Source organism: Solanum lycopersicum, chromosome 1 (assembly GCF_036512215.1).
Source record: "Solanum lycopersicum chromosome 1, SLM_r2.1".
Taxonomy (NCBI): Eukaryota; Viridiplantae; Streptophyta; class Magnoliopsida; order Solanales; family Solanaceae; genus Solanum; species Solanum lycopersicum.
Window position 1 is genome coordinate 85,849,770 of NC_090800.1, and position 18,970 is coordinate 85,868,739.

General features: G+C 28.4%; 1 protein-coding gene and 1 non-coding gene across 2 annotated transcripts; both read left to right on the plus strand.

Annotated features, from left to right (window-relative positions):
* The first annotated feature begins 2,596 nt into the window (after positions 1–2,596).
* Positions 2,597–2,692, plus strand: MIR164b (microRNA MIR164b). The gene has a single exon (NR_130076.1). It is a non-coding gene; the product is annotated as a microRNA MIR164b (primary transcript).
* Positions 2,693–16,298: 13,606 nt separating this feature from the next.
* Positions 16,299–18,408, plus strand: LOC101259198 (dormancy-associated protein homolog 3). The gene is made up of 3 exons (XM_004230208.5): positions 16,299–16,644; positions 17,068–17,229; positions 18,010–18,408. Exons 1-3 carry the CDS (start codon positions 16,530–16,532, stop codon positions 18,117–18,119), a joined length of 387 nt encoding a protein of 128 aa, XP_004230256.1. The 5' UTR covers positions 16,299–16,529; the 3' UTR covers positions 18,120–18,408.
* Positions 18,409–18,970: the final 562 nt, after the last annotated feature.

Consider the following 18,970-nt stretch of genomic DNA (forward strand, 5'->3'; position numbering starts at 1 on the left):
TGTATCTAATTTTATACAAGTTTTTCAATTTTGTATAAATTCATTTATACATTGTAATTTATATAATTAGATTTATATTTGTATATACACTTTTCTCTCGCTTTATACAAACACATTTTATATATTTGTATATCGAAAATGGTCAATTATATATCGAACCAGATGACAAAAAAAAATATTGCTGCAAATTGCAAATAAAATAAACTATGGCTATATTATTTTATTTAAATTAATAGTTTTCTGTTTCATACTTTTTTTCTAAAATTATATTACAGTTTGCACTATTTAAAAACATGTTTTTTACTTATCTATTGAAATATTATAAAATAAAATAAAAACATTTTCATTTGTTCTTAGAAACTATATATGAAAAGACAATTTGTAATATACTCATCCATTTTAATTATTCTTAATTTTAACTTTTTACATAGAGTATGTAAGACATTAAAGATTGATAATCATTTTACCTATTTTTTAATTTAAAATTATATAATAACTTTTTTTATTTTATGAAATTTTGTATCAAATTAAAATAAAACGGTGAAATTAAAATGGCGGAAGTAATTAATAGTGAGGTGAATAACTCGCGCAGAACACGCAACCCCTCTACGTGCATTTTCTTACCTTGCTCAGGTAAGACTTGTATTCCTGCTACTCAAATCCCTTTTTCTCTTTCTTGCAAAAATCAACCAAGTCTTTTACTTTTTCTAACCATCTAAATCTTGTCAATCAAATTGTACACTTATTTTGTGAAAATATGATTTGTTTAAGTTTAAATTATGAAATTCATTTAATAGTGAAAGAATTAAGGGTTTGTTGAAAATAATTTTCTATTTTCATGAAGATAGAGATAAGGTTGTCTGCGTCAAGTTTTCTATAATCACAAAATGAGTATAGATTATAATTTTATTTATCAAGATTGTGAATATAAATTTGTGTATGCTTTTGATTATTCTTTTTCATTTATTTTTTTGTGATTTGAGTAGTGATAATAGCGTAATTATCGAATTAAGTTTTGAAACACATAGGGCATAAGTTATGATTTATCGTTGAGTATCATATAAGATCCTTAATTTAAATGAATTCATCTGGTAGAGTGCAAGATTTTTATATCTATAAAAAAAAACTTACATATATCTTACCTTAGCTCATATTGTAGCCATACAAAATATGTTGTTATTGTTACTGTTGCTAACTTGCTATATAGTCTAATTTTACTTAGATTTGTTATAAAAAGAATTTTATATATTAATTTAATCGGTTTAATTTCAATTCAATTGGCTCATATAACCCACCTAATCTTCTGGTGTAGGTTGATTGGTGGAGTGGTGTGTGGCGTCATCATTCATCACTTACTTTCCCAATTGGTCAACATTAATAATAATTAAAAGTCATAAATAATTGTTGGACGACACGGGTGTAGTTCTGAATATGGTCAGTCATGGCAATAAAATATTTATTATAGTTTGGTAGAGTGCAGGCTTAGCTGCAGCAGGAACATTCAGTATTCCTCTAGCCTTCAATATCCCTTTGCTTATGCATATTATTTCCTTCTTTTCTAAATCTTCCTTTCCCTTTGCTATTTTTAGTACCATTTGGATCAATCCTACACTGAAATCAATTAAACCCTGTATACATAATTATGAAAGAAAGACTTTACGATCTAAAACAAGTCACAAATATTTACGTGGATGAGCGTTCTTTCATTAGGCGTAGAATGAGAAAAGTGGGAGACAATTGTTATAATCAAATTTCAAATGTCAATTGAATAAGAAGGAAACTAAAAAAGAAGTTCACTAGGGTTGAATTGAGGGTAAAATGGAGGTGTCAAGTAAGAGGTCAAATCTAATAATATTTCGTGCTTTGCTAGGTTTGAAATGCAAGCCATACACTTTGGACATGTAAACGTACGCAACACGTCCACACAAACAAGGCTGCAATCAAAAGAGATTGATGTTTGGGCATTTCATTGCAAAAAAAAAAAATAATAATCATCTATAGTACTTGTGAATTTTTTTTCCCTCTGTTTTCAAATCTCTTTTATCCCATCAATTCTTTTTTTTTTTGGGTCTAGTAAATTGTAGTAGAGTATATAGTATTGTGTGGTAAATGTTATAAAGAGTGGGGGGTGGGATGGGATGGGATGGGATGGTGTTTTTAATTTTTTGCAAAGTGATGGATAGACTTTTTACTCCACAGCATCAATTGGTATTGAAAAATCAAAATCAATGAGCCAAAAAGACAATTGTGATAGCCCCTTTTCACTTGTTTACTTGATTGCTTCACCTATGGGGTCTTTAAAGATTTGCCCACTCCAAGACTCCAAGCTTTAACTCTTCTTGTCCCTCTTTACTTTAATTCTATCCATCTTTTTATTTATTCACCACCCCCACCCCTACCCACATCCCCACCCCTACCACATCCTCACATCTTTTTCCAGCTATAAATACTTGAGCTACCCCAATCTTCTTATTTGTCACCTCAAGTTCAAAAATGAACAATTCACTCACACAATGCAAGAAAATACCTTTTTTCTTTTTTTAAAGTTGTAGTTAACTTTAATGGAAATGTTGGCAATAATGGGTGGGTAACTCATGTTGGAGAAGCAGGGCACGTGCAAATTCTTGTATTCGACAATATATGCATTACTAATGGTAATGCATGAATTTTGCACGTGTTCTCCTTCTCCAACCCGAATTTCCTACCTCCTCTCTTCTCAAGATTCTTCAAAATTCAAACCACTTTTGACCTAATGTGCCTTGAGACGTAATTGTTGTACATTACTTTTTTAAAGTATACGCTATAATACCAAGGAAACATTAACGACTAAACTAATGGCATGCATGACTATGCCCTTGACTAAAGAGTAGTGCAAATTATTTTCACTATATTATTTACAACTCTCTTTTTTGCAGGGTGTCTATAGAGAATTGACAGTTGAGTTTTCTATTTATATAACATAAATTTTAATGTTTTTGTCATGCTGTTGTTTTTAGGTGGCAATGAAGGGAGATGGACCAAACATGGAGCTAGTGGTCCAATGCTGTCTAGGCTATAGCTTACCTACCCACAGAGTTCTGCTTCAACTTAATATGGCATTTGACATCTTGTACTTAAATTGTGTAATAAAAAAAAATTACATCTTGTACTTATAGTATAAGAAAAAAAAAATTACTTTTACTCTCTAATCTAATTTTATATATATTTTTTCTTAGTTGGAATTTCGAACTTCAGCTCGTTAAAATATATTAGCCACTTCTTTAAACTTCAAGAAAGAAATGGAAAAAAATCAATTAAGGCCTATACTTCCCGATAAAGTTTGATCGTAAATTTTGAAAACGTACATTTATATGTTTGAAAAATAGCTTTTTTGAAACTTTTCACATATAAAAATTTAACTTTTTTCGACTTGAGATGCATGTCAAATTAATCGTCAAATATTTGAGTTCAAAATATTTGTAGCTAGGAAAAAACATTGAAGATAAAGATTGTGGGTGGTCCTAAAAGTATAGAGTATCTTTTGTTAGATTTTGTTAGAGAATTGATGTACGCTGCTTGTTACACTCAAAGGTGGTCCATGAAGATCTAAAGCAGCTTCGTACGTACCTTAGCCAACATAAAACAAAGTTTCCTGCTAACCTGACGTTCATATGCCAGTTTTTACCATATACTAACACATTTCGCAAATGTCATTAGGAACTACTCTATGTTTTTATAAAATATAAGAAAAAACAGCTCAATTTACTTTTGACACATGCAAGTTCTTTTTTTTTTTAAGTAAATTTTTTATAAAAAAAAATTAGATTGACTTCACTTATATTTAATAAATAATTTTATTTTATCTTTTATTCTATTTTTTCCCAATATGTCTCGATCACTATAACAAAAATAATTTTTAACAGCAATAAAAATTGACATGAATTCTTTGAGTGTCATTAGAAATAATATCACTAGACTTTAGGAATATATATAAAAAGTATTAATTGTCGCTAAAAGTATATATTCAATTGTAATTAAAAATTAATTACCATTAATAATAATTTATTATATCAAATTCTCAATATTATTTATTCAAAACTTTATATTCACAATATCTCAATATTTTTTAACTATAAGTATTAGTTGTACCGTGACAGCTAACACGCTAACAATTCTATAGAATTGAAACTGATCAGATGTAATTTAATAAATTAAAATTATTCAATCAATTGTATGAAACTTTTAACGAATCTTCCTTTTTCGACTGGTAAGTTTTAAAACCACTTCATATAAATCATACATACATTATATTTATTAAATAATTAGAAATATTCAACAAAAAGAATATTACTTTTAAGTTTTTATCTGATAAGTTACTTTAAAAAAGTCAATTCAAACATCAGAAGACATCGTACTTGATGTATATGATAAATAGGTAACCTAATTAAGTTCGCAATTATATATTAATAGATATATATTTCTTACATGTACTTATAGTTTAAACTTTTATACATCAATTTTTTTCACCAAATTATGATTAGAGAATATATATATATTTACTAGGTACAGAGGAAATTCCCTCATTTCCATAAACCAATTTGAAGATTGCTAATATGGATTTTTAGCAAGTATGCAAAGTTGTTATTTATAGAGACCCAAGAGGTGTTACTAAAAAAGGAAAAAAAATCCAGGATCTTTATTGCATTGATAGGTTTGTTTTGGGGCAAATATGTTTTTTTTTTTTTTGGTGAGTTTGTGAAAGCCTTATAGAGTAATTTTTATGTTAGAAAATATAATTAATCGAAGTATATTTTCTAACAGAGCGGTATTGGCGATAGGTATTTTATGAGGGGCATAACATTAGCAGAACACGCGGTGGACGGTGAGTATGAATTGTCTATGAGCATAATATATATGATTTTATTTATACTATTTTTAATATTCTCTCCGATTCATATTAAGTGAATTGTTGAAGCATAACATATTTCTTAAATGGAAACATATTAAAGCCTCTTTTTTTTTTTTGAATATTTTGATTATTTCTAAATTAATTTTGTTGTAAAAGTGAAATAGGTGAAAACTTAATTAAATGGAAGGATAAATACAGGGAAAAGTTGAACTTTGAACGTACAATTTTTTTAAATTATGAATTATTAAAATTGTTTCAATAATTCACTTAATATGAATTAGAAAGAATATCATTATATGAGTCACTTTTATAACGAGCGAGTTATCAGCTCTAAATAATAAAATTGAAAGGTATATCAGACCCTTTTTCCTACTTTATATGATTATTCAATAATATACATTTATAACATATCAATAGATGTCAAGTAATATAAAACGATCTGAGTTCATATAATATATGTATACTTTCCTTGGGCTTGCGTAAGCACCTATAGATATAATCACATCACACCAGGAGTCAATAGTCATCATTTTATGAGTTGATTTGGCAGTCAAAATAAAAGTGGAGGGGTTATAATTTGCCTAAGAAAGTGGGGGATTTTCTTGTAGCAGTTGAGACTGGAGAAGGTTTCTTTGCTATAGGGCCATTACTTATTGGAAATTGAAATGAAGTTAATTTAAATAATTTTGCAGAAAGAGTTAAGAAGAGTAGAATTAATAAATAAAAAAGAAAATGGAAAGAAACAATAGCGTAAAAAAGTGAAACAACAGGGGACAAGTACTAAAGGAGTAGTTGCAGAAATGGGAATCAATGTAGTTACTACTCAATACTCGCTACTTCATGTTTGAACACGCAATGCACGCACCTCGAGGCCTTCACAATATATTTCTCCGTCTTATATTACTTGATTCTCCATAATCTCAATAAAAATCTCTTGATTAATTTGTTAAAATGAAACGGAGGGTGAATAACACACGAGTACTTTCTGTGTTCCATTTTAAATTGAAAGTTACGAACTTTTCACTATTACTTTTGTGATTATTCACAAAATATTTTCTTAGAACGTTAAAAATAGTTAAGATCTTTTTCATATATGAAACGGAAAAGAGTAAAAAAAAACTCTTAAACCATCTAAAATAGCTCATATATACCCTTAAACAATATTTAGGCTCAAAATTATTCTTCCCGTCAAACTATTGAATTAAAAAATGTCCTTCTAATTAACGAAAATTGTTAAATATCATGTGTATGCCACATGGCATCCCAATAAATTTCCACGGGATACATAGACTAAAAGGAAAAGGGTCAAAAGTACCCTTAAACTATCCGAAATAGCTCATATTTACCCTTAAACTATATTTCGGCTCAAAACTATCCTTTCCGTCAAACTATTGGGTCAAAAATGACCTTCTTATTAGCGAAAGTTGTTAAATTCCACATATGCCACATTGACTAAATCCCTAAATCTTAATTACTTATTTTTCCCACATTTCATTATTTTCCAGAAACGATTTCACTCCTTCTTCCTCATTTTGCAGCTAAGGTTTCATAGTTTTCTTCGTCGCTGGGTTTCAAAGTAGATATTCATGGTTATAGTAAACTTTTTTCTGATTTTATTATGTTAACAACCACGAAAATTCACTTTGAAACTCATCATCAAAGAAAGTTATGAAACCTTGGCCGCAAAATGACGTAAAAGTTGTGAAATTCTATCTACCATGCTTTGAAATCGTAACTGTAATACAATAAGAAAAAATATTTACTAACCTACAACCATGAATATCCACTTTGAAACTCAGCCTCGAAGAAAGCTACGAAGCCTTAGCTGCGAAATTAGGGGAACGTTGTGAAATCCTAACTATCATGCTTTAAAATCGTAAACATAATAAAATAAGAAAAACTATTTATTAACCTACAAGTATAATATCCACTTTGAAACTCAACTACGAAGAAAAGTATTAACCCTAGCCGCGAAATGATGGAGAACGAGTGAATATATCATTTCTGAAATAATGAAGTGAGGGGAGAAGTAATTACGATTTAGGGATTTAGTCTATGTGGCAATAGAACCTTATTGACATACAATGTGGCATCCACATGGCATTTAACAACTTCTGTTAATAAGAAGAGTACTTTTGATCCAATAATTTGACGGAAAGGTTAGTTTTGAGCCGAAATATAGTTTAAGAGTATATATAAGCTATTTTGGATAGTTTAAGGGTATTTTTGACCTTTTGTATTTAGTCTACGTGGCAGTGAAATCCTATTGGCATGCAATGTGGCATACATATGGTATCCATGTGACATTTAACAAATTCTGTTAATAAGAATGATATTTTTGACCCAATAGTATGACGGAAAGGTTAGTATTGAACCAAAATAAAGTTTAAAGATATAATAGAAGTATTTTTGAGCCTTTTCTGTAGGTGAAATCATACACCTATTTTAAACTATTAACTTTTTTTTTTTTTGAGAATTCTCTCTGTGAACCTAAGGGAGTAGCATTAGTTTTTTCCTAGGCTTTGTTCATGAATCATGATTATCAACAATTATAGTATAGCATGTGCATTCAACACACATACGTGCCTTTCCCTTTAATCATGTTCGTGCCAGTCTCATTAATTTCTCTTATGGAAAAAAAAAATGGAGTTCTGTTATTAAGTTGACTTAGTAAACAGAGACCGATTTTATAATATGATAATTGAGTTCATAATTATATATTTATGAATATATTAATAAATTTATAAGTAAGGTTTCTAACAAATATTATTGGGTTTCTGTAAATCTATGCAAACTTAATAAGCTAGCTCTGTTCCTTCTCGAATAATTTATTTTGCATCATCTTGAGTATAATAATAACGTTAATTTTCTGTATAATATTATTTTGTTATTATATGTAAGTTGCTATTTTATTATATTTTGATCAATAGTGCTTATTAAAAACTTAAATAAAAAGACGGTACAAAGAAAAGATCATTTTATGCAAGCATTTTGTTTTACTAGTCACTCTCGTTATTCGTTTACTAGTAGTCAATAAATAATTAGTTAAAATTATACTCGATGATTGAAAAATAAATATTTAAAATAATTTTGAAGATTGCTAGTTTTTAATATAATAACATATTTAGTGTAATTTAACAAGTGGATATATGACCATATAGAGAGGATACCCATGCTTGTATAGCCTTAAATATTTATTTCGATTCAAATAAACATATAAAAAATTAAATTAAATTATTATATTATTAACTGTTTCAAATTGTTATTTGAAGCATTATAAATGTAGACTGTAGTATCATTTCCTTCGTAAATATTTGTCAAATAAGAAGTTATCAACAATTGAATGACCAGAACCTTGATTGTGTAATTTGGTCCAGAGACGCCTTAAGGCCCCCCATAAAATTGTACTAGGGCCCTGCATCTGTCTTTTCTTCTTGTTAGAGTCGTCAACCTGAAATACAAAATTTGTATAATTCGATTGTTAATTCATACTATCCAGAAATTCATATATGCTTCTCTAGCTATTTGTATACGATTGGTCTCAAATTTTGTATAATTCGGTTATTGATTATACACATTCAAAAAATTGTATATGCTTACCTCAACTAATTGTATACGATTGATGAAAAATTCGCAATAAATTAGCATGTTTGTATATTGGCAAGCAAAATATATAACATAATTCTTGAAAATTCCTAAATGTATAAATACGAAATTGTATATATATATATATATATATATATATATATTTCCTATTTGTACATTCACAAGCGAAATATAGAAAAGAACATAAATACTCAAAGTACAACCTCGATAGCAAACAAAACTATAGAAATAAAGCGCAACAATCGAAATTATAGTTATTTCTATTATTATTTCTTTATAGATTTGGTCTGATAGCAAATTCTAATTAATCATACTCTGATGCGGGTTTTAAACACCATAAACTTCTTATATGTATAAATTACATTACAATTTTAGTCAAAAGGCTGAGAAAGATATTTGTCTAGGTAATATATATTTGGATTTTATATATATATATATATATATATATATATATATATATATATATTGCCAATGTATCAAGAAACTAGATTTTTTTGTACTTAGATGTGCAAAATCTTAATTTTTACAAATACATTTTAGGAAAAATTAGTAAACTAGTCAAAATAAATAACATATTTAGTAAAAATATCCATACTTTATAAATATTAGCAATAATGTCAAAAATGTCATTATTTTTAAAAATTTATGTGTCCTAATTTCCTTCCTATTTTATCTCTCTTTTTCAATTAATTCTATATATCCTTTTTTAAAAAAAAAAATTATTCTCTCTCATATTTATCTTTTCAAATTGTTAATTCTCTCTCCCATTTAATTTTTTTCTTTCTTATGGTTATCTTTTCTGATTTTCCTCCAACATTCAAGTTGCAAATATTTTTTTGCCATATATTTTGATTGTTTTTTTAATCCAAAATTGAATCAACAAGAATCCCTTTGATTAAGGTATCTCTAATCTTTATCCTATTTTCAGATTTCTTTTCTAATTTTATTTTTGTTTAAATCTTAAAAAAATGTTATTTGTATTTTTCAATTTCCGTTATGATTTACTCTCTAATGGCTGAATCCAAGAGGCTTACTAGAGGTATTCATCTTAATCAACCAATTTCTGGTTATTTTTCATCCTTTAATTTATTTATTACTTAACAAATAGTGTATAATTTATGATCTGCTGCTAAAATGAGGGAAGAAAGAGGGTAAGAACATTTACAAGACTCATTGGTGTGCAAAACATTCCTCAAATTCAGAACGCAAATGTAAAATCTTTGTCTACTCGTGAGGATCTTGAAAAAGACGACGAAGATCGCGAACAATTTTCTATTAGTTTGTTTTGTATTTATAGTTCTTTTTTAGAATTTGGTATGCTTTTGTATTCAAATCACTATGTATACTATCAATATTTGTATTTATTAAAAATTTCATGTTGTATGGTTTATGAATCTTGTATTTGTCCCTAATTTGTATTCATCCAAATGTATGTCAACTAGTTATGTATTTTATTTATAAGAAGAACAACTTTCTATTAGTTTATTTGTATTCGAATACAAATACAAATAATAGACATATTAGAATGAATACGACTTAGAAAAGGAAACAAGATTTTGAAAAGAAAAATAAATACACAGTGAAAAATATATACGAATGCAAATGTATTTCTTAAATAGCTACATTTTATTTGACATACATATTGGAATGAATACAAACTAATAAAGGTATGTCAATTGAATTTGATATTTTTTTCTAATTTATATTTATTCTAAATGTATTTCAACTAGTTATGTATTTTATTTAAGAACGAGTACACCAAATATTCAATTATTTCTTTTTTCAATTTTATATTTCATTCACTTTTTCATCATACTAATTTTTTGTATTTTATATATTATTATACAAAATTCTAAATAAAAACTAGAATAAATAGAAATACAAATAAAATACATATTGAAATGAATACATGTAGGATTTTTGAAGAAAAAAATAACTATATAGGAAAAAAATATATAAAAATACAAATATATTTCTTAAATGACTATATAGATAAATTCGGTATACCTATTGGAATGAATACAAACTAATAAAAAACTATAATAAATATAAGAATATATTGTGGAATGAATATAATTTTAAAAAGGTAAAAATTTTGGAGGAAAAAAAAACAAAATTTAAATTTTATTTGAAAATATAACTGATGAGAAAATTAAGGATGCTTGTCTTTTTTTGAAATATTTCCCCCTTAATTTTTTCGTTTTTGTTATTAAATAATTATATTCTTTAAATAAAAATAAATAATAAAAACATACCTAACAAACTAAAATGACATTTTTACTAAATATTAAAGTTATTGCTAATGAATCCTCTTAAATACTAAAATATTGACATTTTGAAAAATTTCTCAGATTTTATGATTGCCCATCGAGGGCTGGGCTAACATTTGTAACGGCCCGTCCTAGTAATGGTCCCAACCGGCCCTGCCAATCAATTTTCAAAGCCCACGTGAACGGTTAGATTGGGTTGACCCATCTTTATTGATAGCTCCACGTTACCGATGACTCAACCTTTTACAAAAAGGTCTTCACTACCAGACTGGCAAATTATCTTTTTTTCAGGATTAATATTTTAAAAGATAAAAAGAAAGAAAGAGAAAGAAGTTCATGAAATTTTAGTACTTAAATTGGGTGATTATTCGAATAATAAATTTTTGTGATTTATGAAATCTTAATAATTTAGTTAATTATAATTATTTGAATTTTTATTTTATTGATGAGGGCTCGATATTTAACTTTTTAATTCGTTTAAAGTAAACTCATTCATGGAACTACAAGTATTTTGCTATTACTGTATGGGTTATTTGTTTTTATTGGTGTATAGTGTGAAATTATTAGATAAAACAAAAAGGGTGGAGTGGGTGAGGGATGGGGAAGAATTGTCTCGTACAAGTAGCACTCAATATGATTAGACATAATAATGCTTTGTAGCATTAGTGTAACCTTAAAGATCTTATCCTAATTATCTCATCTTATCTGTCTTTGATCCAACATGTGCTTCTCTATTGGTGGGTTGTCAATTGTTAAAACCTGCTTGTAATGGAAAGACATTTTTCTTCCTACCTCACATCCCCTTCGAAATACAAACTATAAAAGCAAGGCTGCTGGCTGTTTCATGTTGACAAACTTTTTGAATAGCCAATGACGAAAACATTCTATATGATTTGTTTAAGCATAAATAAATTAGTGCTTCAGGAATGAATTTCAATATCTATAAATACTTCTTAACCCTAAGTTTCTGTTTCAAGTTAACTAATTGTTCAATTTTCAAGACTATTTTTAGAGTGTTCTTCCAATTTTATCCTTCAGTATTGGAATTAATGATTAATTAATACTCCCTCAATTCAGAAATATTGTCATGTTGCGCTTATCGAAAGTCAATTTGATTAATTTTCAAAGCTAAATTAGATCACATTAATTCGACATATTAAATAAAAAAATTAGATTTTCTAAAACTATATGAAAAGTACTATAAATTACAATTTTTTCATATTAATATGATGAAAAAATGCATCTTAAAATGTTAGTCAAAGTTTTTATAATTTGACTCTAAAAATAGAAACCATGACAAACAATACCGGACGGAGGGAGTAGTTAATTAGTTATTTTAAATCATAAATTTGACAATAATTAATTAAGATAAAAATGGAAAACTAAGTTCAATCTATGTCTTAATTTACTTTTCTCAAAGAGTGTGAAACACCTCAAAAATTCACTTAGTATGGAAGTGATGGAGTATAAACTTAGTAATTATTATAAACTTTGTTAGGGAGCGATTTATCCTCAGTGACTTTTCTGCACAAATTCGTATTAAGTTGAGCTCTAACATGAGTATCGACACTGGATAGAAAAAAAAGTTATTATTATAAACTAATTTGAAAATAATAAAAAAATATGTAAATATCACATTTTACATCCGCCTTTATTAAGTTGCAATGTCAATTATAAGCCAAAGATAAAAGGCGTCACTTTCGTTTAAAAAAGTGATTTATTTTGACTTGATCTGGACATAAAATTTAAGAAAGTAAAGAAGATTTTTTTTTCTTGTAATTCAAAATTAAGTTATGCCAAATATATCAAATTATCCTTTAATCTTATAACCTTGAACAATCCATATGAAAATTCAAAAATAAAGTGACACCAAAAAGGAAAAAGATCATTTTTACAAATAGACTAAAAAATTATAAATCATTATGTTTGAAATGGACAGAGCATTAGAATCCATAAGATATTGAGTTTTGTGGTGGTGGTAGTGTGGTGGGGGTACTGAGGATCTTTATGCACAAGCCTTGTAGTGGAATCTAAAGATCCATGAGCTTTACATAGGACCTAAATTGATAATGGCCATAACTTATACTGTTATATGAAGATGAATAACTTATCAATGCTCTTAAAAGTCAAGTCTTCACTATTAAGAGTTGTCAAAATCACAATTAGGTATGGTTGAGCAAACGGTGTTCACAAGATCCTTGTGGTTAAGGGGTCTTTTAAATGTCAAAGTAGTTGAGATATTATTGTTTTCATTTACTGTTGTATAAACTTTGTGGTTCATGATAAATGACCCTTAAACATGATGAAAAATCATTAACAAGTCGAACCAAACATTTGAATTTTATGCATTGAAGTACGTAAATAAGTGGACTTGAACGTTAGGCTATATGGGCAGACAATACAAGTAAAAGTGGAATCAATAAGGAGATTATATTAATCAAGTTCATAACAATATATAATCATGATAGAACTTTTTATAAAAAAAATAAAAAACAGAAGATTTCATTGCATCAAACACAATGATTCTTCCTCCTCGAATGATAAAGAAATGCGTTTAGGATTAATTTAAAATGTGAGTTCAGTAAAAGCATTTAAATATAAAAATATGTAAAATTTATAAATAAAAATATTAGCATTAAAATAATATTTATACATTAATATCAATTGAATTTATTTTAATTTTTGTAAGTGATTTAAAAAGACCTTGAAAAATCAATTTTAAAAATTTTTAAACTTAAAGTTTAAGATCTTAAATTTGAAAAAAATTTAATAATTAAATCAATAATATTGAATTTGAATAACGTAATAGAAGTGATGCTCAACAAGGTGCGGTGGAGGTCACATATCAGTGCCCCGCAAGGGCCCAATAAGATAAAATTTGAACCATAACTTGAAAGGTCGTTTGCTTTTAATTAAAGGTATATCACCACTTGCCTAATTATTAAAACGCATGTATCTTTATATAAAACAAAAGGTTATTACTGATTAGGTAAGGATTTATTATATTAAAATAAATGAGTGCATCTCTGACCTTTCTGAGCTATTGAAATGACTTGGTCCACTGTTGGAATCAATTTTTCTTGGCTTTTAAAAAAAAAATTAAAAGTGCTTGAAATATAAAAGGTAAATATAGAAAGAGGTAAAAAGGAGTTTTATTTCTACCGTAAATATGTAAAAAATAATTTTATTTGTGTACAAATGGTATACTTTTCTATCGAAGAACGTTTATTTAAACGTCTTGATTCTTTCTAATTCTTATCCTACTTGATTTTTGAATTTAATTTTTATTTGTAATAACTAATATAAAACACTTTATTCATCATATATTTTTTAATATAAACTTAAATTTAAGCTGAATTTCAATATAAATATCGTCAGTAACAAATTTTTTAAAAAAAGATTTGGCTCTCGAAAGGGACATGCACCTACTAAGTATGGCATGATTGACATTATTCATCAGAATTAATTTTTATAAATAAAGTAGGTATACTTATTACTTTGCTTAACATCAACAGACAGCTTATGGAAAAGACCGCATACATAATGCTGTTTCTTTTTCTTCTAAATAAATAAAATTATAACACAATGGTCATTTAATATGAAGGTACCAAATACAGTGCCAAAATTTTAATTTGCTTCTTGGGTTTGCCTAGATATTTTCTTTGGAAAAATTATTTAGATTAGTAAATATTTAAATCATATTAAATGTCATTACTACTGTTTTGGGAAAATTATTTAGATTAGTAAATATTTAAATCATATGTAAAAAAAAAATAGATATAAAATTTGTATATATCTAGCCAATTTATATATTCACAGGTAAAATACACAAACGACACAAATATATCTGCAATTTTCGTAGCAAACGAAATATATATATGAAATACAATTATAATAAATAAAGCTATAAAACTTTATTACGTCTATTATATTTGCTATTTATAAAATTTTCTCTATTTTCTTCGTTTCCCATGATAAATTCGTGGTTATGAATGACATTTCAAAGTAGGGATGGAACGGAATTTGAAAAGAATACGTTGAAGTACATGAAAGGGATGTCTATTTTATTTATTCTTTTTGGAGACAGTTATTTATTTTAGCATAAAATATACAGAGTTAGGTTTATACATAAAAATGTTATCATTATATTTATAGCATGGTTTAAATTAAAAATATAGATTAAGATTGATCTAAATATATAGTTTGCTTATTTTGTGAAGTGTTTGATTAGTACGAACAATATACCGAATATGAAATTAAATAAAAATAGTAAAGTAAATAATTAGAAGGAGCATGAGGTTTGAGGTTTAATGTTGATGGCTGATAGTTCCATCAAATGGACTTGGTCTTATTCGCTAGACAATTTAGTACAATAAATAATAGGACAAGAGATTAACCATATAAAATAATATCAATGTGTTGTATAATGAGTAGATGATAAATCGATGATCTAGACAGAGGAAAGACTATTTATAATTAAACCCTATCATGTAATTTACGTAAAAATAATTCAATAATTATTCTTATTTATTTATCTCTGTATTCATTGAATAATGATTGATGAGGATTTCATTTCTTTTGTGCAATAATTGAATTACAGATATGATCTTATAGTTTTGAAGTTATATAAATTTACATGTGATATATCGAATTTAACTATTTTGGATTTAAATCCTTCAGAAAAGTAATTAATGTTTTTTTAGGATAATTATTAAGACAATTTATATATCTGTAATGTTGAATCAGTCTTAATTTTATCCTTATCCTCTACGTGTTTTTTCTTAATTTACCCATGTATCTAAATTAAATTTTATCCAATATAATTTAATACTTATAACGTACTACATACGTCTTAACTTATTTATTTTAGATTGGTGAAGAATTATGAAGATCTAAGTAAAAGAAAAAATACATTCTTTTAAAATGTATACAAAATAATTTTCTTAATACACATTAAAAATATTAATTTATGTAATCATGTGAATTTTCTACGAGAATAATCAGTAAACATAAAAGTAAAATTCATTGACTAACTAAACAATTTTTAAATAAGATAAGGTTCCATCTTTTTTTCAAAGGAAAAAATTACGCCACTGAAAACAGTCCATTATTATTACTAATAAAAGAAAAGAAATAAAATAAATTATTTCTACAATAACAACAATAATGTATTTATGATCATCACACAAAAATAATATATACGCCTTTTTTTCTTATCACTTTAAAAAAATGATCGACTCGACTCAAAGTAAAAAGAGTCTATATATACAAGAGTAGTCGACGACAAAAATTAAAATTAACGACTTATCCAGAACATTTCCGGGTCAATCTCAATACCCAAAAACCAATTCACCATTTCATTATCTGAGATAAAATAAAGGACATATCTGACATTTCAAGCAGATAACGACCGATCACGTGACATTCTTGATCAGCTCAATGTTCATGAGCCACGTGGCTAAAAGCCAAAGGTAGAAAGACGCCGGCTTTGTCACGTCGATCTTATCTCCATATACGTGCTCTTAAATCCAACCGTCCATTTCATTTCAGATCTGAAAGATCAAAATCAACGGTCTATAACCGATCTTATCCCACAAACCTGCAAAAGCCTTTACGCTTCAGCCGTCAATAAATATCAGTCGCCATAACATTACTCACTCCTATGTAGAACACTACAAGCCGAGAAAGTTCTATCCTTGCAGGACGTATAATTTCCCTTTTCTCTTCTTCTCCCCTTAACGTGAGCCGATTCGCTAACCTGCACCATGAGCTTACTTGACAAGCTCTGGGACGACACCGTTGCCGGTCCCCGGCCAGATAGTGGCCTCGGGAAGCTCCGGAAGTATTCTACTTTTAGTCAGCGTTCAAATTCCGGCAAGGGTATGCTTTTGTTGCTATCTTTCGCCGGCGTTTTCTGAACTCTATTAACAAACAATAATCAGTACTATCTATTATGATTGGCTTATCAAATCTGTGTTAATCTGAATTATCACTTAACATAGTATATTTATCTGTGAACGTGCACAAATTAGTGCGATTTAAATAACGCTGTCTATTATTTTTTTTCAAGGAGATCTGATTAACTTGATCAGTATTTAAAGTTAACTGGCTAAAATATGTCGATTTCTGTCTCAATTTGATTGCTGATATTGCAAGTTACATTTTCCTAAATAAGGACTAGATGATAGCTTATCAAAAAGAGAAGGAAACGATTTTGATAAATAATTTAATCCTAGGATTCTGCAATTTTCGCTACCGAAAATATTCGGTTCTCATGAAGCATTTTTTTTCGTTTTGCTTCAGAATCAGAAGTTTCAACACCGAGATCCTTTACTGAGGAAGCAAGTGAGGACGCGGTGAAGGTGACGAGAAGTATCATGATCGTAAAGCCTTCCGGGAGTCAGAATAGAGATTCACCTCCCGTTTCTCCGGCCGGTACTACTCCTCCGGTATCTCCTTTTTCTGGTAAGCTGCCACTTTCTGTGATTAGTTTTCCGATCTAACTAGTTCCTACTTTCCCGTCGTCGCTTCGGCGCTGATTGTACCATTAGAATAATTTGTTCGATTATTAACCGAAAGTACCCTCCAAGAAAAGAGGAGAAAAAAAATCTAGAAGAATCTTGTAAGGTTATTATGGTAAATGTGTAATTTTCTATAATTGACGTAACTTAGCGGATAATGCGATGCAATAATGCAGATATTAGGTGGACCGCAATTATTTTAATATGGTGGTGTCCACTTAGATAGTGATATCCTTTCTAGACTCCGTTGAAGCGTTTAAAAGACACAATTTGTGCTCGGCCTCACCCCTCTACATATAACCCGTGCATGGCTGCTTAGCTTACACATATAACCTAAAACTGATTAATTAGCATTCATCTAACAGTTTGGGTAGTGGTCAAGTTTAATTTGATTCTCTTACTCTGTTCATGACTTGGCCCATGTAGTCATTTTGGTAAAAACATCAATTTTTAGAAATCAAGGACCCCCTATGTATTCTGACCTTTCAGATATATGTGTAGTTAAGTGGATAATATATGTTAGAGTTCTTATCTTTTTAAAGTTTTGAGCGATTGCTTTAGTGGTTTTATAATTGAACAGACATTAATAGTAAAGGTGTACCAATATTACTTTGTTGGATAGATATAATACAGGGAGTTTCTACTAGCTAGTTATAATGCATGTTGAGATGAGAACTCTGTAGAGTTTAGACTTATTATTTGATGTGTAATGATGATTGACCAGGTTCTTCTGGAAGAGAAGCATTTCGGTTCCGTCGGCGATCAGCGTCATTTGCATACGAGAATGCCAGTGGGGTTGGACCCAGAAGCCCTCGTCCTCCTTACGACCTGTGAGATATAGTCGGGTTCTCCTTTTTTGTTTTCCTTCTTGAGGCGGCTGAATGTAGTATAGCTTAGTCGACATTACTCAACATGTTCCTCGTTGAGAATGTTGTTTTGTGTGGACTTGTGGCAAGTGGTGTTTTGTTTGCTTAATTTTGTATATAGTGCAAGTGGTTCTTCATCTTGCCGATGTTGTGACGAAGGTTTAGCACAAGATGTAAACGTCCAAGTTCGTCATGTATTCTGCTTTGTATTACGAGTTTTCCCTTATAATGTTATTTTGATTTTTGCGTCTCTTAAACGTTTTTTATTATATTGGAGTTTGACTAAATCTAGATCTTCATTGCAAGTCTTTATCTTCTGTATAAGTCCTTCCTAATAAAAGTGATGTTTGTACCAACAAAGTGACTTGAACTTCTTGTTATATCTGATTAACTAAAAATACTTAGTACTCTATCACAATTTTTTTGGTGTTAAAAATTTTTAGGAATAAATAACTTTGATCTCTCGTTAGATATTTTATTTGGTCTTTGATCAAAGTACAATGGGTCTTTGCGTGATGGCGAAAGAAGAAACAAATATCTCAAATTTTGTCAAAACTAGGAACGAATGGGTGAAGAGAGAAGGAAGGGTACGCAAATGATCTTGGAGATTTTATTGAAGATTTTTGTCAAAAGAACTTAAATAAGACGATGTCAGGATTAACGCATTCACTTTCTTTGTTGGAATTTAAGAAGTTATCTGTTTCTTACGAAAATCAGAGTATGGATTGCTAAATTGACGAGCGATAATGTGAATTGGCGTAATGAAACACATTAGAAAAGAATGAGAGAGTTGATTTTTAGAATAGTAAAAGAAATGCT

What these genes read in the sequence shown, in the direction of transcription:
- LOC101259198 (XM_004230208.5), top strand. Translation starts at nt 16,530, where the DNA reads ATGAGCTTACTTGACAAGCTCTGGGACGACACCGTTGCCGGTCCCCGG. An exon ending in GCGTTCAAATTCCGGCAAGG is followed by an intron (nt 16,645 to 17,067) that starts GTATGCTTTTGT and finishes GTTTTGCTTCAG; the next exon opens with AATCAGAAGTTTCAACACCG. An exon ending in TCCGGTATCTCCTTTTTCTG is followed by an intron (nt 17,230 to 18,009) that starts GTAAGCTGCCAC and finishes ATGATTGACCAG; the next exon opens with GTTCTTCTGGAAGAGAAGCA.